The 27,347-nt window shown below is 41.3% G+C and overlaps 1 protein-coding gene across 1 annotated transcript; it reads left to right on the top strand.

The window, feature by feature from the left end:
• Nucleotides 1–610: 610 nt before the first annotated feature.
• Nucleotides 611–18,981, top strand: DDX47 (DEAD-box helicase 47). Its single transcript, XM_072798967.1, has 12 exons — nt 611–3,542; nt 4,173–4,266; nt 11,362–11,550; nt 11,801–11,872; nt 12,136–12,254; nt 12,850–12,921; nt 13,036–13,152; nt 13,657–13,803; nt 14,514–14,651; nt 16,331–16,401; nt 16,967–17,096; nt 18,432–18,981. The coding sequence occupies exons 1-12, from the start codon at nt 3,099–3,101 to the stop codon at nt 18,564–18,566; spliced, it is 1,728 nt and encodes a 575-aa protein (XP_072655068.1). The 5' UTR covers nt 611–3,098; the 3' UTR covers nt 18,567–18,981.
• Nucleotides 18,982–27,347: the final 8,366 nt, after the last annotated feature.

Raw genomic sequence — 27,347 nt, 5'->3', positions numbered from 1 at the left:
TCTGTGGGAACCTCTGTGGTCATCCTGCCAGTGTGACATGAATCCTGTCACTGAGATGGGTGCTGGTTGAGGCCCAAAGCTTGCCGGCACACCCTGGACCATGGAATGGTGCCACCAGGTCGCTGCCACCGCCACTGTGCAGTGGCCTCTTGGCATCCCTTTGCACCTTGGGGACACTGGCATGGGAAGAAGTTTTAAAAATAGCTGATGTCTGAGTTATCCAAAAACAAACAGAAAAGGTTTTTGCTTGGCTGAAGAGGACAGTTTATTTTATAGTAGTTTTAATCCATTCTCCTTCAGAGCAGCACCAGATCCCCAGAAATCTTCTGTGTGATTTTTTTTTCTTTCCTGTAAGACATTTGAACAAAACTTGGGTAACTCTAGACCCTATATGATATACAATTTTATAGTGCTTCCAATTGTTCCCATCTGGGTCCCTTTCCAGGCCTCTAGCTTCACTTCTTTTCCAGTGGGTGCTTCCGGCTTCCCTCAGCACTTTTCATTCCCTATTCCCCTCCTAAATGAAATCAGAAAATGTGTCTAAGGGAAGCTGAATAAGTACTTAGCTGCTCTGTTGTTGTTCTTACAGAAAACTCGGGGTGGCAGAGGAATTCTGAGCGTGACCCCACAGGAGAAAGCTGTTGTGATCATGGAAGACAATGTTCTCTGCAGTAAAAGCACTGGCTGGGTCCTGGAGGCCTGGGTTCTACTCTTTGTTTCTTGTTACCTTGCTGTGTGACATTTCTCTTCACCCTCTGGACTTGGGTTTCTCATTTGTCAAACAAAGCATCCAACATTTCTAGCAAGTCTACAGAGCACAGTACAGAGAGAGGAAGAGCCAGAGCAGTTTGGGAGACTTTCTCTGGGATAAGTAAACTTCTTCTCATCCCAAAGAGTATTACCCACTTGGGAAATCACCTAGAGTGGCCTAATCCCCAGTCCTGGGAAAACAGAGAGCATGCAGGAGTAGGGAGCTGAACGGAGAGCTGGAGTGCCTCAGACTGTTGGCACAAGCACATGCAAATGGAACCAATTTCAGGGTGACCTGTTGTTTTATGCAGTGTGTGTCTTCTCTATTTTTTTCCTTCTCTCCTAAAAAGACTGAAGGCCCCAGTATATTCTGCAGGATGTAATTTCAAAGCTAGAAACAACTTCACTTCCTCAGCAAACAACCAGTGAAGTCCTTTTTGATCTGCCATCATACTCAACCTCAATGCTTTGCTAAGCTATAATTCATCCAGGTAGCATTCATGGAGTATGCTTAGAGCTGAGGGTAAGAAGATCACCTCTGGCTTCTTAGAAAGTTTCTTTCCATCCTTTCCTCTCTACAATCTATCTTCATAAAGAGTCAGAGTGATATTTTAAATATGTTAGATCATGTTGCTTCTCTGCTCAGCACCCTCCAGTGGCTTCGTTTTGTATTCAGGATAACATCCAACCCCAAGATTTTATTTATTACAGGGCCCCTGCAGGGTCTTACCAATCCTACTCCTCTGACTGTACCCTTCTGACTTTTTGTGGTTGCAGACACCAACATGATTCCTAAATTGGGACCTTTTTGCAGCGTGGCAGTGGAAAGGACCTCAGGCACAGGGGATTGAGCTGACAATTCTCAGATAGAGACACATTGTCATCAGAAGTCCCTTCTTTTGCTTTGTATATGTATTCTCCTTTATTCCCTGTTCCCCAGTTCCCAATTTTATTCCAATTCTGCTTGCTCCACAGATCACCAATCTCAAATGTCTAAAGTGTATTTTTCCCTGTGTATGTGCTGCAGCAGAAAGTGATATTTTGTGGGCATGTATTTTAAATGTACATGACGGGGCGCCTGGGTGGCTCAGTGGTTGAACATCTGACTTTGACTCAGGTCATGATCCTGGGGTCCTAGGATCAAGTCCTGCATCGGACTTCCCATAGGAAGCCTGCTTCTCCTTCTGCTTATATCTCTGCCTCTCTCTCTGTGTGTCTCATGAATTAGTAAATAAAATCCTTAAAATAAAAGTACATGACATATTTTATGCTTTTCTCACTCTGCACTAGGTTTTTGAGATCCAGCCATATTGTTGTAGGCACATTTGGTCATACCGCGAGCACATTTTATTTTTATTAAATTAATTAATTAATTAATTAATATTTTATTTTTATTAAAGTTTTTTTTTAACTTATTTGAGAGAGAATGAGAGCACAGAGGGAGAGGGAGAAGCAAGGAGCCTAATGTGGGGCTGCATCCCAGGACCCTGAGATCATGATCTGAGCCAAAGGCAGATGCTTTACTGACTGAGCCACCCAGGTGCCCCATGTGAACACATTTTAACTGTCCACTCTTGCAAGGATGGACACCAGTTGCCTCCAACTCCCCACCTCCAGAATAATGATTCAGTGAATACCATGATCCCATGTGAACCTGCATGCTGGACCATAAGAGTGTGCTTGCTGGACATAGGGCATGCAACATAAAATAAATTAATTTGCATTAGTAGTGGCAGATTGCTTTCCAGAACAGCCTCATTGGCTATATTCCCTCAGGGCCTTTGCACTTGCTATTCCTTAAGTCTGAAATATTGTCCCCTGGGCTCTTGAAGGGACTTTCTTCTTCTCATCACTGAGGTCTCAGCTCAACTATCACTGCCTGTCAGAGGCCTTGCTGGATCTCACAGTTATTCCCACAACCCACTCTCCCCATTACGCTCTACCATTCTTATTCCTATTTGTTACATCATAGCATTTTTCACCATTTGACATTATCTGTGATCATTTTATTGTCTGTCTTCTCCATGACAGCAGGGGATGCTGTCTTGTTCACTTGACATCTAATGTAGCCCTAGCCTATGGTAGGCTCTAAAGAAATATTATTGAATAAATGAATGAAACAATTATAATAAATAGTATTGTGGTATCAACCTGTTCAAAGCTCTATGGTTAGAAAAGCAAGGAACATAACAAGTGTGAGAGGTGGAGAAAGTTTCTATAAAGGGTCCTAAACGACAGATAGGAGGCCCACGGCATCAGCCCCTTCTGCACTCGGCTACATTTTACAAGTCCACACGTTTATAGCTATCCCGTCCCCTTTTTAATTTTTTTTTAATTTTTATTTATTTATGATAGTCACACAGAGAGAGAGAGAGAGAGACAGAGACACAGGCAGAGGGAGAAGCAGGCTCCATGCACCGGGTGCCCGACGTGGGATTCGATCCAGGGTCTCCAGGATCGCGCCCTGCGCCAAAGGCAGGCGCCAAACCGCTGCGCCACCCAGGGATCCCTCCGTCCCCTTTTTTAAAACAAAAAACAAAAAACAAGTTTCCGCTAAGCCACACCCCGCCCCGCCCCCCACCCCGGGCCGGCAAATCCCAGAGAGCCCGCATGGGGGCGCCCAGAACATGCTGGCCGGGGAGACTAAAACTACATTTCCCAGCATCCCGCGCGCCGCCGACGCACTTCCGGAGTCCGCGGTAGACATGGCGGCGCCCGAGGAGCACGATTCTCCGGCTGAAGAGCCTCAGCCGGCGGTGCAGGAGGAGGAAACGAAAACGTTCAAAGATCTGGTGAGCGTGGATGGCGCCGGCTTCTCTTTGTTTTGCTGGCAGCAGGCTCAGGCGGAGTCCAGCTGCCTCGCATCCCGGCTGGTGGTGTACAAAAGCAGCTGGGCCTGGCTTGGGTTTCGGACGCTGCCCCTAGGCCCCCGGGTTTGAACGGTGGGAGGCTGCCCATCCCTGAGGGTCCCCCTTTGCGTCTGTCTCCATCTGGCTGTGGCGACGTCTGTATTTGCCCGGAGGAGCTTGTACTCCTGCCAAAGTCTTGGGCTTCGGAGTGAGATGAAACGGGTTTGGATTCCGACCCAGTCACTTACTAGGTAGGGGATGTTACCTCGCCGTGCCTCACTTTGCACATCTGTAGATTGGGGGTAATAATAAGTGCTTCACAGAATTGTAAGGATTGCATGAACTAATAATACATGTGAAGAACTTGGCTTTTCTCTGGAAAGTGCCACGTCTTGAGGCGCGATCTCCTAGTGCGCGTAATAAAGGAGGAGACCGAGCAGGCTCAGTACTCTTTGAATCAAAGGGTAAGGGATGCCCACGTCACCCGCAAGGTGGTTCTGACAGTCGTTTAATTAGCAGGGAGGCAAGTGTGTGTGTTCTTCTTTGCCTAAGTGTGTTTTTCTGAATTCTAAGGGTGTGACAGATGTGTTGTGTGAAGCTTGTGACCAGTTGGGATGGACAAAGCCCACAAAGATCCAGATTGAAGCTATTCCTTTGGCCTTACAAGGTAGGCTGAAATGAAATATGTGGCTTACTACAGGTATAATAAGAAATTGCACTCAATTAAATCCTTTACTACTTTTGAAAGCTATTCTTGTGTAGCTCAAGTGATATAAAAACATGATCACTAGGGACTCCTGGGTGGCTCAGCAGTTGAGCGTCTGCCTTTGTCTCTGTAATTTCAGGATCGATTCCCACATCAGGCTCCTGCGTGGAAGCCTACTTCTTCTCCTCCTGCCTGTGTCTCTCTCTCTCTCTCTCTCTCTCTGTGTGTCTCGTGAATAAATAAATAAAATATTAAAAACAAAGACATGATCTCTAAAGATACAAAATTTGTGGCTTATTGGCTTTGGAAAAGTAATGCTCTTCTATCTTCTAAGGTTACTTTCTACAAGGCGATTTGTTGTTTGCAATAGATGCTGACTTTAAGGAAGCACTGGATTAAAGTGTACTAACAAGAAACCTGTTAGAAATTATGAGTCAAGGGGCAACCTGGAAGGCTCAGTGGTTGAGCATCTGCCTTTGGCTCAGGTTGTGATCCCAGGGTCCTGGAATGGAGTCCCACACCGGGCTTCCCTCTGCCTATGTCTCTGCTTCTCTCTCTGTGTGTTTCATGAATAAATACATAAAATCTTAAAAAAAAAAGATATTATAAGTTAATAAATGCAGATTTACATAAGAGTGCCTGGAATATCTGTTGGTATCTAGAGGAGTTGAGAGATCTTGCTTTGTGAGACATATTTATCAAATTTTCAGAAGAATGGCTAACATTGGTTGATGACTAGTGGGATCGAAACAGGATAAACTTTCTAGGAGTAAGGGTAAAGTGCTGCTTTTATATTCCCGAAGTCCAGCTTCACAGGATTAGGATTGGTGGTAAAAGAGGCCCAGCAGTGTTAACTGAAATTCATTAAGATCCTTAGAGAAAATGAGTATAATCATAGCTACATTAAGGTTTTTTTCCCCAGGAAAAAATGTATAAATGTATCTTTACATAGAATTTACCCCCTCACCCTGAATTCCTCTCCCGCATATCCCATGTTAGGAACTTCTGAACTAGCTCTAGAGAGAGAAAAGTGCCTTGTGCTGATTAGAACACACCTAGAATATTATGCTTAGTTCTGGGGATCAGTTTTGAGGGACCAACTGAGTGGTACTGGATGTGGTATAGTATCAAGAATAGTCCTGGGTTGCTTGGGTGGCTCAGTCAGTTAAGTGTCTGCCTTTGGTTGAGGTCATGATCTCAGGGTCCTAGGATTGAGCCCCACATCAGACTCCCTGCCCAGTGGGGAGCCTGCTTCTCCCTCTCCCTCTGCCTGCCACTCTGCCTGCTTGTCTTCTCTCTCTTCCTCTGTCAACTAGATAAATAAAATCTTAAAAAAAAAAATAGAAGAAGAAAAAAGGAATAGTTCTAAACGGGGCAGTTGGTTGAGCTTACTACTCTTGATTTTGTCTCATGTCATGATCCTGTGGTCCTGGGATTGAGCTCCAAGTAGGACTACATGCCCTGTGTGACTCCATGCTTAGTGCAGAGTCAGCTTCAGATTCTTTCTCTCCCTTTGCTGTTCTCCACTTATCTTACTTATCTCCCTGTAATCTGGGATAGAGAGGTTTTGGATTTTAGCTAGGGAGAGGTGACTGCAGATTTGAGAAACATGGAAATAAAACCAACAAGACTTGTTCAATTTTTAAATTGACAGTAGAATGTTTAAGCAGTGCCTGGCATTTGTAGTTGTGTCTCCTTTGGATATTGGGCTTGCATGCTCTCTGTCTCTCTCAAATAAATGAAGTCTTAAAAAAGAAAAAAAGAATAGTCCTAAATAGCTAAAGGAGCTGAGTGCGTTCTGAAGAGTGGAGCTGGGTGGGATCTGATAATTGGCTTCAGGATTTGAAGAGCTGTCATGTGGAAAAGTAATTAAACTTACTCTGTGAAATTCCACTTGGTCCTTCCATAAATAGTGTGTATCTGTTGTAAATGTAAGGCACAGAAGTTAAGATTCAGCCCTCTCCAAGAACTTGGAGACTAGTAAGGAGGTAATTATAAATCTATTACAAGGGACATAAAGTTATATTCCAAGTGCACTGAGGGAGAATAGTTTATTACTCATTGGAATGGATTAGAGAAAACTTTAGTTTTTGGCTGGGAGGGTTGGAAAGACATTTGAGCTGAACTGTGAAGACTGGATACAATTTAGACATTCATGTATGATGGCAGGGAGGAGTTTCTAGGCATAGAGAACAGCATGGAAAAAAAAAAAAAACTAAGGAGGCTGGAAAACATGGGCATATGTGCAGGCCTGCGCGTACTTAACAGAGAATGGAGAGAACGATTAGTAGATCATTGGGGCCAGATTATGCCAGACTTAAATGCAGAGTAAAGGAATTTGGTCTTTGTTCCATGGGCCGTGGAGTGCCTTGGGAGATTATTTTTTAGCAGGGGAATGAAATCCTTAGAGTTGTATTCTTGGAATATTAATCTCATAGCTTTGAAAGGTAGTTTAGAGATGAGGCACCAGAGGCTGGGAGACCAGTTAGGATGGCCTTGCAGTAGTTTTGGCAACAAATAAAGGATAGGATAGTGGTAGTGAGAATGAAAAAGAGAAAATGATAGAAAAAGAATCATCATGGTTTTATAACGAATTTGTTAATGGAAAGCAAGAGGTAGGGAAATCTAAGATTATTGCCTGTGTGTTTAGGACATATTACTGGTGTAAAAAGGAACATAGGAGGAAGAATAATTTTAGGGAAGAAGATTTCGGTTGGAAATAATTGATTTCAGGCATCAAAGAGATAGAATTGACTAATGCACAGTTGGAATCTAGGGATTAGAGCTTGCTTAAGAGGCCAGAACTGGCTACAGACCATGTCCAAAGGGAAGTTGTAGCTGAAACTGGACATGGGTGAGGTTGCCAGGTAAGGTCAAGAGATGAGAGAGGGGAGAAGTGGATGATCAGTAGAGGGTTGAAAATCGTGAGAGTACAATTTCATACAAATTAGGTAAGGGAGAGTGTTTCAGGGAGGTGATAGTAAACACTTTGAACTTGTTTAGAGAAGCTAGGAGAATAAGGACTACAAGGGCCACGAACGAGGAAGATGTTTTGGCTGTCAGCACTGCTGGAGTTGCTTTCAAAGAGCAAAAAGAAGGGTTGGCGCATTCTGGCATTTTCTTGCTTACTCTATAGAATGTGTTTGCAGAAGGAACCCAAATTAGGTGGTGGTAATTCTGAAATTATTCATAATGTTTTCAGTAAAAAGTTTGTATTGAATGCAGAGAAGATAGGAGTCAGTGAAAGATTACTAGGAACTGAGTACTGTGATTGACATAATCATCATGCAAAATGTCATTATTCTTATTCTTGAGCTTATCTCATTCTAATGAGCAATTTACAAATGCTTCATTAAAAACACCTATACAGGGATCCCTGGGTGGTGCAGCGGTTTAGTGCCTGCCTTTGGCCCAGGGCCTGATCCTGGAGACCCGGGATTGAGTCCCACGTCGGGCTCCCGGTGCATGGAGCCTGCTTCTCCCTCTGCCTATGTCTCTGCCTCTCTCTCTCTCTCTCTCTCTCTCTCTCTCTATGTGACTATCATAAATAAATAAAAATTAAAAAAAAATAAATAAAAACACCTATACACACTGGCCCTAAGCAAGAGGTTTAAATAATCTAACAAAGTTTTTCTTTTCTCTATTAAATGAGCTTTAAAATTTTAGTTTGAGTACTATTAAAGGTGTCCCTTTCCACAAAGTTACAGAGTCCTGGGTATATCCATTGTTCTTAAGCCTTGTAATGATTCTGAAAGGCAGGAATGATTATTTTATTGGTGAAATTGAAGGTCAGCAGATTAAGTACCTTGACTAGAGTCACATAACTATTTTGTGGAGCTAGAATTTGAATATAGGATGTCCTAGCAGAAAAGCTTGCGTTCTTGGCCCTGTAACACGGTGTTACAATGGAGAGAACAAAGTCTTTTGATTTTTTTTTAAACAAGATTTATTTATTTATTTATTTATTTATTTATTTATTTATTTATTTATTTATTTGAGAGAGAGAGGGGGGAGTGGCAGGCAGAGGGAGAGGGAGAAGCAGGCTCTCCGCTGAGCAGGGAGCCCCATGTGGGGCTGGATCTTAGGACCCCGAGATCATGACCTGAGCCAAAGGCAGATGCTTAACCGATTGAGCCACCTAGGTGCCCCTTTTGATTGCTTTTGAGGATGCTTTTCTTCCCATCCGTTTCATGTATTAAGTTTATTTCTAATTCAGAGATCATTCACAGTCCTCTAGGAATTTCAGACAGTTTTTTGAAAAGCTGCCACATGCCATGCAGTGTGCTAGGTGTTGGCAATGTGGCCGAGGTGAATGGATTTATTGTGCCCTTATGGGGTGTGTATTCTACACAGATAGTACCACTGGAAAGGCTTAGGGGTTGTGAGAGGAAGAAAGGAAATAATAGAGAAAAATTAGTCTCAACAAAGTGAATATTGTTTTGAAGAGATTATAGAGAACTAAAAGCAGTACAGGTGCAGGCCTTACCTGCTGGCAGTGGGCATTGCTCAGAGCCATGTGAATTGAGAGACTTAAACTCCCTTACTTCCCTAAATCTTTCTTGTATACTCCTTTCTTCTGAAATTTTAAGATTTCTTTTGACAGAAAAGGAGGAGAGATCCCTCTAATTTTTTTTTCTTTCTTTTTTTTCCCCCTGTTCCAGAAGGCTTGTTGTACCCCAGCAGGGAGGGCAGAAACCCCAGAGTTGGGGAATAAAAAGCTTTGGAAGCCCTTAGCTCACAAGTAGGTGTATGCTATTGTAGTCCATTGTCACTTACCCTACAACCAAGAGGAACCTTAAAGTTAGTAAATGAAGGAGAAATTTTATCCCTATATTGTCATTTGTTTCTGTGACCTTTACAAAGTTATTCGATTGTCTGGTCTGACTTATAATTCACCTCTACACCTGTAATTTTTTTTTAAGATTTTATTTATTTATTCAGGAGAGACACAGAGAGAGACAGAGACATAGGCAGAGGGAGAAACAGGCTCCTCACAGGGAGCCCAGTGCAGGACTCTGTCCTTGGACGGGGATCATGCCCTGAGCCAAAGGCAGATGCTCAACTGTTGAGCCACCCAGGTGTCTCTACACCCGTACTTTTATATGGAAAGCATTGATGTTGCTGTTTAGAAGGGTGAAGGGTGGCATTCACTAGAATATGCAGTGACTGATCTGGCGTGACTGATCCCAGTTTAAGTCATTAATGTCTAAGAGACGGATATTGAGGAGTCTGTTCTATTTGATATCACTCACTCTCCTCTCTTTTCAATATCAAGTCAGTATTTTCTTCTTCTTTTTTTTTTTAAAGATTTTATTTATTCATGAGAGACAAAAAGAGAGAGAGAGGCAGAGACACAGGTCTCTATGTCTTTGTCTCTGTATCTTTGTCTTTCTAACTATTCGTTCTCAGTTTCTTCTGGTTCCTTTTTCTTTGCAATGTTAATTCTATCGTTACTCTTTTTCTCATTCTAAAACACTAGTAAGATTTCTCATCCAATCCTGAATCTTTAACACTGTCTGCATCAGTGAATCTCAGTCAGTGGTCACCAGAATCACCTGTGGAACTTGTAAAACAATAAAACAATAGAGATTTCTAGACCCACTGAAACAGTTTCTACATGTGTGACCCTGGCGTGTATACATATAAAAGTCTTATAGATGATTCTAATGCATCTGCCCTTAGGGTAGTACCACTGTTAGGATGCTCATGGCTCCCATGTCTGTGTTTCTAGCCTACCTTCTCTGCTGTGCTCCAAACAAGTATGTCCAACTCGTTTTTAGATATTTCTCTCTGAGCCTGTTGCATAAACCTCAAGTTCCCTATGTTCAGACCAGAGTCATTGTTTTCCTCACCAGAACTAATTTTCTGTAAGCCCTTATCCCTGATGTCAATTTATGGCCTTTGAGTTCCCCAATCTAGAAGCCCATGTGTCAACTACATTTTCTTGCATTACTTTCTACATCTCACTTATTTCTGTCCTCATGGCCTTCCCTTAGTTCAGACCACCATCATAACTCCCCAGTATCCTAACTGAGCTCTCATTTTCCTGTGTGTTTCCCCTTCTGTTTGTTTAGGTCATTTTAGATCTTAAGGAAGAGTCATGTTCAGCTAATCTCAGAGAGAAGGAGTTTATTTTAGGATTAATCTCTAGGTAAGGAAATCCAAGCAGTTATATACAATCAAGGAATAATGTGAGCATCAACGAGAGGGCATTTTCAGTAGGAAGCATTCCCAGTGGGTGCTGTTACAGTGCACAACTATGTTTTGAGCTGCAGCCCACCAGCCTAGATATGGGGGTCTTGTTTTGGGAGTTAATTTCCAAATTTTATAGTTGTAGCTTGATTGGTGATAACAAACCCCGGGGACCTCTTTTTAAGGGATTACTTATGGCATTCTTCCCTCAGAAGAAGCAGTGGAAATGGCCTGTACTGTTGAGCTCCTTGGCTCCTTATGCCATCAGGCCTAGGGTTTATCTTCCAGAGGAGTAACATTGATCTTGATGTTCCCTGCTTAAAATTCTTCAGTTCCTCCCTCTTAAAGGAAGACATCAGAACTCCCTAGCATGGCTTATGAGTTTCCTTTCTAGAGTCATTCTTCTCCCTTTCCCTCCTTAACACTTCTGTGTTCTGGTTACATTGTACTTCTCACTCTCCCTGCACCTGCTGTGTTCTTCAAAGCCTCCGTCCTCTGTCCTGGTATAGGAATGTCCTTCCTTTCCTTTGCTTACTTCCAGATTTGATTTACCCATCACCTCTGTTAGCCTTTCCTGACTCCTCTGGGCTCTAAGTTATTCCTTCCTTTGTGTTTTAACTCTGTTTTGTAGGGGCTTATCTTAAAGCCCTTATCACATCATACAGTCTTTGTATATGTCACTCCCAGATTTTGAGCTTATCTAGGACAGAGACCATGTCTTCTTCCTGCTCAGCCTCTCTCTCCCTCCACTTCATCAAATGTTTATTCGTTGTCTATTTGTGCCCACATTGGGTCATTGTAGAAAATATGGAAATAATGCAAAGAGTATATCTTTGCTGTTAGATGTTTTCTTTTTCTTCCTAGGTCGTGATATCATCGGGCTGGCAGAAACTGGATCCGGAAAAACAGGGGCTTTTGCTTTGCCCATTCTGAATGCACTGCTGGAGACGCCCCAGCGTCTGTTTGCCTTAGTTCTCACGCCCACTCGAGAGTTGGCCTTTCAGATTTCAGAGCAATTTGAAGCCCTGGGGTCTTCTATTGGTGTGCAAAGTGGTAAGTGACTAAGAGGAGAAGAATCACAGTTTCTTTACAAGTTTAGAATGAGTGTTAAAGGAGAATAGAAGGAAGTATCATTAACATGAGTTCATTGACCTTAAGAGCCAATTTGGTATTTTAACTTTGGGGAAAGTTATATAGGAAGAAAAATTTAAGTAGAAATCTAGCACTGACTTTAAAAGATGTTCAGTGAACTATGGAAAAAATAAAGGATCTCTCTTCTATAAATTTTTTTTTGTTTTTGTAGCTGTAATTGTAGGTGGAATTGATTCAATGTCCCAGTCTCTGGCCCTGGCCAAAAAACCACACATAGTAATAGGTGAGTAATTGACAAAGGTTAAAGGCACTGGTGATAATAAATTGGAGGAAATCTACTGATGTTGGGCGTAACTTATTTGTGCGGAAAGACTTTGAAGAAAGGATTTTTGCGATTCTGTTTAATTTTTTTAATTTCTGAAAATTGGGGTTTGGGGGAGTGCGGTGGTTGGTAACTTTCTTTTTGTTCTTGTCCTTGTCCTTAAATATTGACCTTTTCCCCCAACGTTTCTTTCTTTTTTTTTTTTCCCCAACATTTCTTGATAGCAACTCCTGGTCGATTGATTGACCACTTGGAAAATACAAAAGGTTTCAACTTAAGAGCTCTCAAATACTTGGTCATGGATGAAGCAGACCGAATATTGAATATGGATTTTGAGACAGAAGTGAGCATTCAATTTCTTTTTTCCTCTTTGGGCATCTCAAGTGCCCTGTTTCAAAATTTGGTTCATTGCACACCTACTTTATCTGGAATCCTGTATCAGCATCAGCTAAACATCTCTGCCACCTTTTCTCATTCTTGGTGCTCCTCACATTGTCAGTGCCTCAGCATCCTCTCTAGAATGTAGTTTGATTTTGATTTCAGACATGAGAAATTTCAACAGATTTCCTTTCCATTTGATTTGATGTATATCTTTCTCATGAAAAGTCTTTATTTTCTGTCATAGCCGACCCAGTCATCATGTCTTAGTTGATGAACATTTATTCTTCACTTTTCCTTTAGATTGGCTCTACTCTAATTTAAACTTCTTTTCTCTGAATAACATTTTTAAAGATAGCATCTGGGATGGTATCAAAAAGTACTTAATATAAGTACTTATTATCTTAAGTAATATTCAGTAAATTTTAGCTGAATTGAATTGAATTTTTGAGTTCCCACAGGGATACTTTTAGTTTTGTACTCAGTCTCCTTCACAAAGAGCATTTGCCAGTGTCCAGTGTAAATGTTACATTGCTGTCCTTTTCCTCTTTGTGTCTTAGGTTGACAAGATCCTCAAGGTGATTCCCCGAGATCGGAAAACATTTCTCTTCTCTGCTACCATGACCAAGAAGGTGAAATTTTCTAGGACTTAACATTTTCTTCTTTATTAAGTAATAAAAACAATAACAATAATAAAAATAGAGCATTTAGGAATCTGTGTACTATTCCAAGCTTTCTTTCTGTAGGTGCAAAAACTTCAGCGAGCAGCACTGAAGAATCCTGTGAAGTGTGCTGTTTCCTCCAAATACCAGACAGTTGAGAAATTACAGCAATATTATCTTTTTATTCCCTCTAAATTCAAGGTGAAGTGTTTACTTTGATCATTCCTGCCTCTCCCTCTCCTTCCTCAGCAAAGCATCTGAAAGTGTGTCCACTTATGATTAGCTAAGAGCTGTGCTACTGTTTGTTTTAGAGCACATACTGTGCTTATATTTATCACTGATAAAGTCAAACATTCCGGGAATTCACAGCATGCTAAACCACAATAATGATGTAATTCCTTTCCAACCCATTCTTGAAGTAGCTTTTCTTTTGTCTGCTGCTGATGTGCCTTTTTTATAGGCCTGGGACCCTAGTTTTGTGCTTTGATGGAAAGGCTTTTCCTGGTTGCTGGGTACAGGGAGTTGTGCTTGGCTTTAGGCTATAAGTGAAATTCATGGTTCACAAAGATGATAACACTGCTTCAGGAATGCAAAATGGGCAGCTAGGGTCTGGATAATTGGGAAACAACTATAGGCTTAGGCTCTTACATAATTTATATGCCCAGGACCTCCAGGTTCAATCACTCACATTGTTTTGTAACTTAGGATACCTACCTGGTTTATATTCTTAATGAATTGGCTGGAAACTCCTTTATGATATTCTGCAGTACCTGTAACAATACTCAGAGAACAGCTTTGCTACTCCGAAACCTTGGATTCACTGCCATCCCCCTGCATGGACAGATGAGTCAGGTAAAGATTCTTTGGCATCATTAGTGGTGGACTGGTGGCATGAGAAAAGTAAACATAGAGCAGTAAGTCTGTACAATAACAACGTCAATGCATCCTCCTAGAATTATTTTGATTTATGGGCCTTAAAGTGTTGCTCTGGATGGTCACTTCCTCCTTTCAGGACGGCAGAAGGTCCAGATTAGAAGATTTCATAGTTATTTGTCTGATATGGAAGCTCTTGAGTTGATTTATTCAGCCCTAGTGGTAATAAGTGATTCTTTGGTCTCAAAAGATTTTTAATAAATTATTTTTTACTCTTTATCATGCTTTTTTTTCTTTTTTTTTTTTTTTAAGATTTTATTTATTCATGAAAGACACATACATAGAGAGAGGCAGAGACATAGGCAGGGGTAGAAGCAGGCTCCATGCAGGTAGCCCGATGTGGGACTCAATTCTGGAACCCCAGGATCACACCCTGAGCCAAAGGCAGTTGCTCAACTGCTGAGCCACCCAGGTGTTTCTACTCTTTATCATGTTAAATTTTCATTATTTCATGTTAGTATTTTTCTAGCCTTAGTCTTAAATATTTTTTTGTTGCTTCTATGTTTTCTTTTGACCTGTGAATGTGTCTCTGTTCTTAAATTTATTGTTCCTAGAGTGTATGACTTAGATTCTAAGATTCCTTAACTTTCCAAGATTAAAGTTCTTTTCATTTCTTTTCATCATCTCAGAGCAAACGCCTAGGATCCCTTAATAAGTTTAAGGCAAAGGCTCGTTCTATCCTTCTAGCAACTGATGTTGCAAGCCGAGGTTTGGACATACCTCATGTGGATGTAGTTGTTAACTTTGACATTCCTACCCATTCCAAGGTGAGTCCTGTCGCTGACCTGACATTCTAGTCTCAGTGTATTTCTTTCTTTTTCTTAAATTGAGGTATAATTGACATATAACATTAGTTTCAGTTGTATACCATAATGATATGATATATGCACATATCATAAACTGATTGCTACAAATTTAGTTAATATCTGTCACTATACTTGGGTACGAATTGTTTTTCCCTCGGAATGACAACTTTTAAACTGTACTCTCTTAGTGGCTTTCAAGTGTGTGATAGACTGTTACTAACTATAGTCACCATGCTATACATTACAGCCCCATGACTGACTTATTTTGTCACTTGAGGTTTGTGTTTTTTGATTTCCTTCATCCAGTTTTATATCCCCTACCCCCATTATTCCCACCTTTGGCAGCTATCAGATATAGTCTCTGTATCATGAGCTCAGTTTGTTGTTGTTTTCTTTTTAGATTGTACATACAAATTAGCTCATGCAGTATTTGTCTTTCTTGGACTTATTTCACTTAGCATAATATCCATAGGCTCCATCTTTTGTTGCAGATGGCAAGATTCAGTTCTTTTTTTATAGCTGAATAATACTCCATTGTATCTAAAGTGTATTTCTTTTTTCTTTTCTTTTTTTTTTTTTTTAAAGATTTATTTATTTGAAAGAGAGTGAGTGAGTTGGGAGAGGAGCAGAGGGAGAGGGAGAAGCAGATTCACCACTTAGCAGAGAGCCTGACACAGGGCTCAGTCTGGGAACTCTGGGATCATGACCTGAGCTGAAGGCAGATGCTTAATCGACTGACCCACCCGGGCACCCCCAAAGTGTATTTCTTAATGGAATGTTTTTATATCTCCTTAGTTGCAACATTATTTTATTTTATTTTTGCCCTCAATTAATTATCAAAAACTGGGAAAATTCTTGATTTATTCATTCTCATTATCTTGCACATGCCTGAGAATGTGATATTAATGTGAATGAAGGTAGCCAAAGAGAGGTATTGGGGGCTTATAGCCAAAGGGTAGGTGCAGCATATGCTATTCTTTGTCAGTCTCATTTCTTTAGAATGATCAGCTTATGGTTCTTAGCATATCTCAGGGTTTTTCAGCCTTTGCACCATTAACATTTTGGGCCAGCAGATTCTTTGCTGGGCTGTCTTTTGCATTTTAGAATGCTTAGTGGCATTCCTGGCCTCTCCCCACAGGTGACATTGTGTCAACCAGGTAGGTTTGTTGACATTTCTAAATATTCCATGGGGAGGACAGAATTGCCCTCAGAACAACTAATATCTATTGGCTTTGTATTTAACTCATTTGATTTTCACAATGACTCTGAGTTTGGGCATGGATTTCTAGCCCTGTTTTATAGAGAGAAACCAGTTCAGAGACTCTGTGTGACTTGCAGACAGTTGTGTAGACAGTAGGACAGAGCCATGATCCAAGTCTGCCTCTAGATCCACTGCTGTTTTTCTCTAGACCATGTAGATACACGTTAGATTTGCCTTTTTGTAAAAGAAAAGAAAAAAGAACCAATTTGGTGCTGCAAGGAGAAGAGGAAGTAGATTTATCTCAACCTATTGCCTAATCCATTTTTCCATGTTTCAACATGAATCTGTTTTCTTTCAAAGGTTTGCAATAAGACTTTATGTTCATAGTTTTTTGTTTGTATTTTATATAACTCACACTTATTTATGCTTTTTGTTTCAGGATTACATCCATCGAGTGGGTCGAACTGCTCGAGCTGGGCGATCAGGAAAAGCTATCACCTTTGTCACACAGTAAGTGAGTTGACTTCAGGGGCAGAACAATGGAGAGAAAAGAACAGCTTTGGAGCCTTCTGACTTGGCACCTGACTTTGCCATTATCTCTACTAGACATTTAACCTCCTTCATGCTGTTTTCATCTTTTGTAAAATGGAAATAATAATACCTACCTAGCAGGGTTTTAATGAAGATTGGTGATCCATATGTAAAGGATCTAGTATAGTATTTGGCATTATAGAAACAGAGGAAGAAGCCCCCTGCTGTTTCTTTCAGCTGCTGAAGCTGGAGCTCAGTGACCTTTCCCTCAACTCAAAAGTATTAGAGTAATTATTTTGGTTTTGTTTCTAAAGGAACAAATTTTTATGTAACCAGGACTTTTCTGGGACTAAGAATATGATGGGTGATTATCTAGTGGGCTGTGTACAGAAGATTGCATCTAATCAGTATTCTGAAGAGTAATAATGAATTCAGTAGTGTTTAAAACTGGCTCTTGTTGCATCATATCACATAATGTATACTTTTGGAATGGACAGACATTTGCATTGTCAGCCAACCAAAGCCATGCCATTTCCTTCCTCAGGTATGATGTGGAACTCTTTCAGCGCATAGAACACTTAATTGGGAAGAAACTGCCTGTCTTTCCAACACAGGATGATGAGGTTATGATGCTGACAGAACGTGTGACTGAAGCCCAGAGATTTGCCCGAATGGTATGCAACCTATTTTCTCATCAACTTAAATGCAAATGACGTTAACTGTGTCCTAGACACTGTTGTATTAATCCTCAGAAGGAACCATTGGAACTGAGTATTATTTTATTCTAAAATTAGGATGAGCATACTAAAATATGGAGATGGTAGGTAATTTGAGTCAAGGTTTGGACTCAGTCTGACCACAGTGACCACATGCTCAGCCACTCTTCATGTTTCACATGTGGCAAGAAAACCTTTGGAGTTGAGATCAGAAGACCCAACTGTGAATTGGACATTGCAGGTTTGGGCAATGCATCTACCTCTCAGAATCAGTTATTTGCCTGAAAATTGGGAATAATAATTACATTGATACTGTAAAAGGGTTTTTTTTTTGGCACCAGATAAAGCTAATGTGAACTACATAGTTACTAATAATAAGTAGTAGTCATAATAGTTGTAGGATGGATGGGAAGATTCTGAAGAGAACCCTAGCAAGTACTGTCTGTTCTCTAGAGTTCCAGTTTGAGGGATAAGGCAGCTCTGCCCCTGAGATGCTTTCTGAGTAGCTGGTGTGTGAGCTTGTTTTATTTTTCTGCTCACATGGAATTCTTTGGTATTTTGGTTTATAAAAGTATTCCATGTACATTGGAAAGAATTTCAGAAAATACAGAAAAGATTAAAATAACAAATGAAGCATATAAGCCACCCAGCACAGAGAACATTTGGCTATTTTTCTTTTTTCAGCCATACTTAGATCTTTACGTAATTGTATATGATTAACATTTTTCTATTTTAACAAATAGAGAGTCATGTGATCACTTCTTAGTGGCTACAGAGAATTCCGTTATGAATATATAACATGATTTTACCTTAGTGCATATTTATACTTTTTCACGTGTTTTGTATTTTAACTGGTACCATGTTGGGCATTCTAGCGTGCACAGCTTTTTGTTTCTTTAGAATAAATTCCTTGAAGTAGAATTGTTGGACAGAGGAGTAAATACAGTTAAAATTCAAATTCATATAGAATGCCAGATTTCCTGCCCTTCCCCTCGGAAAAGATATAGCAGTTTGCCCTGTGAACAACAATATATGGGGATGTCTCCATACCTTGACCAATATGAGGTGTTACCATCCTCTTAAATTTTTGCTGGCCTGTCATGTGAAAATAATAGCTTATTGTTTTAATTTTCATATAAACATTTTTGTGTATTGGAATTTTGGTCTTAGCCCTTTGCTAATATGAAGTATTAGAGAGTTACTTAGAGTTTGATTTTAAGGAGAGGAGACCAGGATGTGTTTGTTACTTGCAGTGAGAGTAATGTTCACTCCCATCCTTTTCTTTTCTTGCAGGAGTTAAGGGAGCATGGAGAAAAGAAGAAACGTACGCGGGAGGACGCTGGGGACAACGATGACACGGAGGGTGCTATTGGTGTCAGGAACAAGGTGGCTGGAGGAAAAATGAAGAAAAAACGAAAAGGCCGTTAATTTCTTTTATAAAGATTCAATTTCAGCCTTCTGTTCCATAAAAGGGGATTGTAGAAGAGAATGAACCTCTTCAGCAGAGTTTCTTAGACTGAAATCTGGCAGAATGAAGCCAGAACCTCATCTAACTTAGTACTCATTCCCCTTCTTTAGAGTAGCATTCCTGCAGACTGGCTTTTACAGTGCTGATGTCAGCTTTAGTTCCTTGGTCATGGCATGACTAGGATGTGCTCTTCTATCAGCTCACACAGACCTTTTGATTTTTCAGCTGTAAGTCAAGGACTAGGTTGATGAAGTACTGGGCCTGTTATTGTAAAGAAAAGAAGCTATTATGTCTGTAAAATGGTGGTACTTTAAAGAATCTCAGCTTATGCTTCATTAGATCTAATGTGAAATAATAAATACTATTTTTAAAAGATTCAGGCTCCTTGAAGACCTTTATAGGTTGAGGGACTTTATGGATTTAAGTGAGATCTTGCTGATAGATAAAAAACTGGCAGTTGCAAGTTATGTGGCAAATTCATTGCTTGTCCTAAATTAAGATAAACATTATTTATGGTTTCAAAAAATCCACAAAGGAACAAGATGATGGATGGTTTTGAAAGAGAAGTCCTGCTTAAAAGGAGGTTGTGTTTTTCTTGGTGATGGACCAAAGTTCGTAAGTAGGACTGTAGAGTCTGATAAATTACTGAATAGATTTACTCCCCTGGCTTCTTGGACTAAGCACTTAGGTAGGAAGACTGGTTTCTTATACAGACTTATCCCCAAGTAGCTAGAGTAAAATCAAGAAGCATCAGAAATATAGGGTATTTCCAAGACCCAATTTCACCACATTGTCATCAGTGCTCATTGACTAATATCCTTTCTTTCATTTCCAATTTATTGGCTCATGGTTCTGGAAGCTAGAATATTAGCTCATTGGCTAATATCCTTTCTTTCATTTCCATCTACTCAGAAGAAGTAAAGCTGGACCATCAGCTCCTGGAGAGAAAATAGACCATGCATGGCTCTATAAGGACTGGGTGGGATAGGGGAGAGTTGACGGAATTCAGAAATAACTGAGCTTCATGGTTGTGAACAGTCTTGTGTTCTTTTAACTCCTAGAAGATACCTAATCTTTTTTGTCAAATGTAACAGTGGCAGAACCAGGGTGAAGAGATTTAGTGATCCAAGATTGAGAATGAGGGGGTGCCTGGGTGGCTCAGTTTGTTAAGCATCTGCCTTTAGCTCAGGTCATGATATCAGGGTTCTGGGATTGAGCCCCAAGTTGAGTCAGGCTCCCTGCTCAGGGGGGTAACCTGCTTCTCCCTCTGCCCCTCCCCTTGATCATGCATGTGCTCTCTCTCAAAGAAATAAAATCTTTTTTTTTTTTAAAGATTTTATTTATTTATTCATGAGAGAGACACAGAGAGAGAGAGAGAGAAGCAGAGACACAGGCAGAGGGAGAAGCAGGCTCCACACAGGGAGTCTGACGGGCCTGATCCCGGGTCTCCAGGATCACGCACTGAACCGAAGGGAGCGCTAAACCGCTGAGCCACCCAGGCTGCCCAAGAAATAAAAAAAAAAAAAAAAAGATTGAGAATGAGTTTGGCAGAAGAGAAACTTTCTGTATATATCTTAATGAAAAGCACATTTTTCAATGATTGTGTTTCTTAAGTCGGAGTGGTGAGAAGTGAATAATAACCATCAGTACAATTCTCTGTGGTAGTCAGGTGTGGACTGCAGGAAGATCTTTATAAACATAAGGTGAGGGGTACATTCTGCCACAAATGCATCCAAGAGGAATGCCTGTGAATAAGGCATTTGTAATTAATTGTATAAACACATGGCTTATTTTGTTGTTTAGTTTGCTCCATGTTTCATTGCTCTTCTTATGGTACATTGGAGCGAAGGTTAAGTTAGAGAAGTCAGGAGTCACAAAGAAATAAGGAAAGGAGAGGAAAGTAGATGAGTGGGGCCATGGTTGTGACTTTGAGTTGTGTGTACCACTGGAGCTAATTCTTCCTGAATGTTGTATTTTTCCTGATGAAACTCTCCAGGGTAGCTTAGGATAATAGCAACTGTCTCTCTCTGAGCCTTTGGATAAAAGTGAATGGGTGGTTGCTGTTTCAGTTCATTGGAGGACTTCAGAAACAAGCTGACATTGAATTGGAGGGTGAGTGGTGGGTAAGGAAGAGAGATTAGAATTATCCTGAAGGAGTCTGAACTTTCTAAATAGGTCTCTCACATAGGATCTGTAGACCCCTATGTGATGCCTATTTCTGGGGAAACCAAGGGTTAAAAACTAGTGCTCTAAAGTTTAGCCGTTGTCTCTAAAGTATATAGGTAATTATGCTCTGCTAGGATGGGATGATAGGACACTAAGCAAAGACATGAATGATGTGTCTTTAAGCATATTAGTAGGTCCGGACCATAAGCTAGAGTCCCACATAGGATGAGTAAAGATGTTACCGTGAAGGACAGGAGGCACAGAAATAAATAATTGTCATTTGTTAGTGAATAAGGACAGACCAGTGGGTTTGTACCATTAATCAGATGTGTCCTTGTTCCCTTATCCTCTGAGGCAAGGTCTTGCGAGATCTTGCCGCTAAAACCCCAATCAAGGTGTGTGTGAGTTTCCTAGGGCTGCCGTAACCAAGTACTACACATTGGGTGGCTTAAAACAAATTTATTGGCTCATGGTTCTGGAAGCTAGAAGTCTTAGATGAAGGTGTCAGCAGGGCCTGGCACCATCTGAAACCTCTAGAGAAGTCTCCTTCCTTGCCTCTTCCTAGCTTCTGGTGATTGCCAGCAATCCTTGGTGTTCCTTGGCTTGTGGCTATTTAACTAACCTCTGCCTTCATCTTTAGTTACATAAAGATAACTTCTTCATGTGTCTGTGGCTTCACCTAGCCTTCCTCTAAGGATTCTAGTCATTGGACTTAGGATGCATCCTAATCCAGTATGACCTCGTCGTAACTAATTATATCTGCAAAGATTCTATTTCCAAATAAGGTCACATTCTGGAGTTCCAGGTAGACATGAATTTTGGGGAGAGATTATTCAATTCAGTACAGGCCCATCTTTTTAAACTACTGTGTTGTTTGGGATTTAAGACTGTCTTGTGGAATAGAAGTGGTAGAGATAGAGTTGATTACAAAGAAAGTAGAGGGCACCTGGGTGGCTCAGTGGTTGAGTGTCTGCCTTTGGCTCAGGTCTTGATCCCAGGGTCCTGGGATTGGGTCCCCGAATTGGGCTCCCTGCAGGGAGCCTGCTTCTCCCTATGTCTCTGCCTCTCTCTCTGTGTCTCTCATGAATAAATAAAAATAAAAATCTTAAAACAAAGAAAGTAGAGAAAAGACAGAATGTAGGTATTTAGAAATGGCTAGTATGGGTGGAAGCCTAGTTTAAAATGAAGGATACCTGGCTGGCTCAGTTGGTAGAGCATGCAACTCCTGATCTCAGGGTTGTAAGTTTGAACCCCATGTTGGGTGTAGAGATTATTTAAAATCTTAAGGAAGCTTAAAATGATAATTCTCTTAAATGAAATATAAATTATCTTTGCAGTCAAGGTACCAAAGGCACTAGTTTCAGGAGAAGGGAGGGTGTTACTGGCCTTTCTTCTGTTTCCTTCTTGGTGTAATTCCTTAGTTCTGCTTTCCTGATTTAAGAAACAGAGCTTTGGGGCACCTTGGTGGCTCGGTTGGTTGAGCATCTGACTCTTGATTTTGGCTCAGGTCATGATCTCATGATATCTTGTAAGATTGAGCCCCATGTCGGACTCCGCGCTGGGGTGTGAGCCTTTTTAAGACTCTGTCTCCCTCTGCACACCACCCGCTCCACCTCTGTGTTCCCTGCCCCCCACCACTCCCACACTCATTGCTCTCTCAAAAAAAGAAAAACCAATCAACCTCACCCTTTCCCCCAATGGCAAACAGTTCCCACACCTAACTTGCATGACTTCATAAAGGAAGTAGCTTATAATAGTCATGTAATGCTGGCCCAGAGAAGGTTTTCCCCTTATTTCTCATCTGAGTCACGAAGCCACTTTATATAGTCATTGTATCATGGCTTCATGATGCTAGCTAGCCTGGTTTTACTTCCTCTGTCCAGAGCTGAAGTGAGATGAAAATATCTCTACCTCATGAAGGGGTCCAGGGATCCTAGTGATAGGGTTTTAGTTGGGTCGACCATTGCAGGCTTAAAGCAGGCCCAGAAATCCATGTACTCTGGAACTTAAGGGTACTCTGAACATACTCCAGCAGTTGCCAGGAGGGGTCTCAATTCAACTAGTTTACAATTACTCTTAGTCCCTTAAAGATGTGCTGAATATCCTAGAACTTGGCTGACTCTATAAAAACATCTGGCTTACAGCCAAAGTGTTTTCTGGGTAGCTTCCTACCTGCAGATATCCAAAAAGGTAAATCAGAGACTGTCTACCCCAGCTCCTCCAAAGCCTGGGAAAGGGGACCAGAAAGAACTACAGGCTGTGGCATTGGTCACAGAAAATGAAGGCATCCAAGTTATCAAAAGCAGGTATCAAAATAACATCCAGAAAGTATGTTCCAAGAACTTGAATACAAAATTAGAGAATATACAAAAAGTTTTGATCCATATAGTTTTTAAAGTGAAATCTAGCCTCAGGGCAGATAATAAATCAAGGTGTGAGTCATCTCTTCAGTTGGAATGACAAGAGATCCAGACCTTGGCACTAGAGATTCAAGGGTTATCCACACCCACATTCCTTTTCATGCCTCACCTGTCCCAGGTATGCACTAAAACTCCAGCTAAAAATAACTATAGAAACTCGATCTCTGGGAAATAACACTAAACAGTAACCCTAAAGTGAAGAGCTGGTTTGTGCCAAATGGAAGAGGGAGAGACAGGAAGAACATGGGCTCATGTGGGACCATGTAATCTCCAGGATGTGAGCCCTGATGTCCGTTGGTATTCTTGGAAGGTTTTATCTGCTCACAGCCATCCCTCCACCTATTGACCTACAGGTGCCACCTAGGAGCTGGTAGAAACCGGAAGGATGGGGGAATGCAGCGGAGGGTGGGCAAAATGTTAGTCAAGAGACCTGTTGACTCACTTTGTGACCTTGTAGGAGTTACTGAATTTTGATTTCTCTCCTTTATTTTTTTTTTAAGATTTTATTTATTTACTGATGAGAGACACAGAAAGAATGGTAGAGAGAGATATAGACAGAAGGGGAAGCAGGTTCCATGCAGGGAGCCCGATGTGGGATTTGATCCCGGGACCCCAGGATCACGCCTTGAGCCAAAGGCAGATGCCCAACCGCTGAGCCACCCAGGTGTCCCTCTCTCCTTTGTTAATATGGAAATAAGAGCATCTATCCCATCTGCCTCACAGAGTCTTGTACTGAGTTTTCGTGTTTTTATTTATCAATTATTATTTTTAAAGATTTTGTTTATTCATGAGTGATACACAGAGGTAGAGGGAGAAGCAGGCTCCATGCAGGGAGCCCAATGTGGGACTCGATCCCAGGGAACTGGGATCACGCCCTGAGCTGAAGGCAGATGCTCAACCACTGAGCTACTCAGGCTTCCCATGTTTTGTGTTTTTATTTTTTTTTTAAATTTTTTTTTTAAATTTTTATTTTTTTATTTATGATAGTCACAGAGAGAGAGAGAGGCAGAGACACAGGCAGAGGGAGAAGCAGGCTCCATGCACCGGAAGCCCGACGTGGGACTCGATCCAGGGTCTCCAGGATCGCGCCCTGGGCCAAAGGCAGGCGCCAAACCGCTGCGCCACCCAGGGATCCCTGTTTTGTGTTTTTAAATCCTGTTATCTCCCTCCCAGCTATGGGACCTGGTACTAGGAAGACAATTCTGAAGAAAAAAACCAGATGTTCCCTTTGCTTAACTCAGCTGTAGGTGAATTCAGTCTTAGCATTATATTGTGATGATGCTTGCCTAGAGGGCAGGGACTGTGGCTTATCCATGGATGTAATTTTAATATCTTGTAGGGCCCAGCACACAGTAAATGGTCAATATCTGTCATCTTCTGAAATATACTATGTGTTGACAACTTTATATGTGTTATCTTTAGTTCCTTGAACAATCCTGAAAGGTAGATATTATTGTTGCCATTATAAGCTGTGGAGCCAGATGGTCAAATCTGCTCCTTAGGCAAGTTATTCAACTATTTGTGTTTCAGTATTATCTGAAGAAACACAGATAACAATAGGCCTACCTTCGAAGGCTGTGAGGCTTAAATGAGGTAGACTGGCTCATCATATGATTAGTATGTGTTAGCCATTATAAATATGTTATTGGGGGCGCAGGGACCAAAAAATATATAAGTATGTTATTGTTACTATTATTACAGAGGGAGAGTGGCTAAGTAGCTTGCCTAGGTCAAATGGCAGGTAAAGGGCCAAGCAAAATTTGGTTTCAAGACTCTACCCTTGATACTACATACACTGCACGTGTGTGTGTAACTTCGCATTATTCATTAAGTGCTTATTGAAGAAAGAATTGTACTATGATAGAATATATATTTTTTTCTTTTGGAAACATTTCTTCTACAGCAAATAAATATTAACCTAAATGAGCTTTCAACCTATTTGCAAATTGGGAGAGAATATGGTGGGAGAATATGACATTTTCATTTCCACCAGTAGATGGCAGAAAAAAGAAAAGATACTTGTGAATGGGCGAGAGTTCTCATTCCGAGCAGAATGAGTAATCATGAGACCATTAGAAGTGTTCTTGGTGTCATGTCTGGCCCACAGTGACTAAGGGATGGAGGTCAGCATGGGTATGAGAACTTCCCACAGGTATTTGAAGGATGACAGCCTTCAAGAAAATTCAGGCTGACCCACAGGATGGGCCGTGGGAGACTCAAGTACACAGAAGTTCAGATGTAGTATGAAGAAAAAGTTGCCTTCTCTTCTCTCTGCTCCACAGCCATAGTTGGCCTTCCCTCCTTTTCCTCTTACAAGCAGCTTTGTTCTTTCCAAAGTCTGCCCTTCCCTCCTGGGATTTTGATGAAGTCACTTGCCCTCTGTTTATGCCTCACCCCCCACCCCAGCCTGTAACCTGTGGGTACTGTTATTCCACCCCCACCCTGACCCCACTACAGGTTTTTTTGTGTTTACAAACATAAATTCTCTGAGCCATTGGTCTCTTTCTGTTGTATCCCTCTCTCTCACTGCATATCCATCTGGTAAGCTTTGCCTATTGCCTCCCCTCCTCCGTTGAATCAGCATGGTGCTTGTTAGCTGGTGAGCCACTTCTGCATCCATTCTGTCCTAGAAAGACATCTTGCAGCTCCCAGTGATGAGGAAATGTCCCTCTGGTTCCATGAGAGTAGGAGAAGCAATCAGGCATGGTGGTCAGAAACACCGGGCTAACCCTGCTCTCGCTGATTTCTGTGCTGGCTCTTCTCCAAGCATTCCTTTGCAGGAGGAGTCTACTGATGACTCCTGCCCAATACTTGACTTCTTAGAAATTCTAACCCAACCTATTCAATCCAGTGCCAACTTCAAAACAACATCCTTGTTGTGTTTTCTGGGTGGGTCAAGAGAGTGGGGACCGCCGAAGATTTCTTATTTGACACATTCTGTTTGTACATTTGTAATGGTTTGTTTGTGATTCTTTATAATGAGGCTATGGAGAGCCTGCTGTGTGCTAGATGTTTGCTAGGGGCTTGGCATATACCAATTCATTTACTGGAAGTAATGATTCATTTCTTGAGGAAACCTAGAAAAGCTTGTTTATGATATGTTAAAAATACAAACTGATCATTCCTTATTCTGCGTCTTCCATGATTTCATCCATCCATCCAAGGGTGTTCAAGAACTTTTGCAGGGAGGGCTTATGCTGACGAAATGAAGCAGAGATTCCATCACATCATAGTTAATCTGTGGCTTCTGTTTCTATTTCATTGACTTAGGTGGAACTCAAAGGGTGAGGGGTGAGGGGGAGGTAAGAAAGATGCTCCTCTGGACTATAGTTTTGTACTTTGACCAAATCCCTGGAAAATGAATAAATTTGACATTTGGATGCTTTCATAATGTTCACGTGTGCAACCTCACACACAATCAGAACTTTAGGGTTGAGAGGATTCTTGGCGATCAATGAGATTGTTCATTTTTCCTTTGAGTAAAGGAAATTATGTGTGCATTTATAAGTTTGGATATGCTTTACATTGTGCTCAGGAGATTACAACTATTTAAAGTGAGACCTAACAGACTCCTTCAAAAAAGTTCTAGTGGAATTTTGTTCATAATATCTGCCTAAGGAAAATAAAATGCTTGCTTTTCAGGACTAACATCTTTAAGACTAGAGTCTCCTTCATGAGAAGAGTGGTGGAAAAGTGTTTTAGAAAACCCTAATGATTAGCATAACCTATTTTCCTAATGAGCGCCAGTGTTGTCTCTAACCAGATACGAGGTGCTCTCATGGGGGAAGTGTGGCATCTTTGTCCAGGTGAACTCCAATTATGTATGATGACCAAGGGAGGCCCAGAAGGAGGCAAAAGTTGACATAGGGTAAGGGTCAGGCTGAGAAACTTACGTGAGAAGGGTAGTACACATCTCTGTTGATCCCTTGGGTAGGGTACAGGGACAGAGAGGAAAGGACAGAAAGAAGTGTGTCATGTGCGATTTACAACCTGTACATAAACAGCAGAGTTTTATGGCACTTAGCAACACTAAGGTCACTTCCTGCCCCTTCTCCACACTCCCTAGGTAACTCATGGTTACCTGTAGCCAGGGCTCACTTTTCTCCCCTGTGGCCATAGGAGTGGTTTCCATGGTGGGCACATGCATCCAGGGGA

This window comes from Canis lupus, chromosome 25, assembly GCF_048164855.1.
Source record: "Canis lupus baileyi chromosome 25, mCanLup2.hap1, whole genome shotgun sequence".
In the NCBI taxonomy this organism is placed as follows: Eukaryota; Metazoa; Chordata; class Mammalia; order Carnivora; family Canidae; genus Canis; species Canis lupus.
This window is presented reverse-complemented; position numbering and strand designations above follow the sequence as displayed.

Bases quoted from the DNA above. Each gene is read 5' to 3' on its own strand.
- DDX47 (XM_072798967.1), top strand. From the start codon at position 3,099: ATGATAGTCACACAGAGAGAGAGAGAGAGAGACAGAGACACAGGCAGA. The intron at 11,551-11,800 runs GTAAGTGACTAA...TTGTTTTTGTAG, and splicing joins TTCTATTGGTGTGCAAAGTG to CTGTAATTGTAGGTGGAATT. The intron at 12,255-12,849 runs GTGAGCATTCAA...TTTGTGTCTTAG, and splicing joins ATATGGATTTTGAGACAGAA to GTTGACAAGATCCTCAAGGT.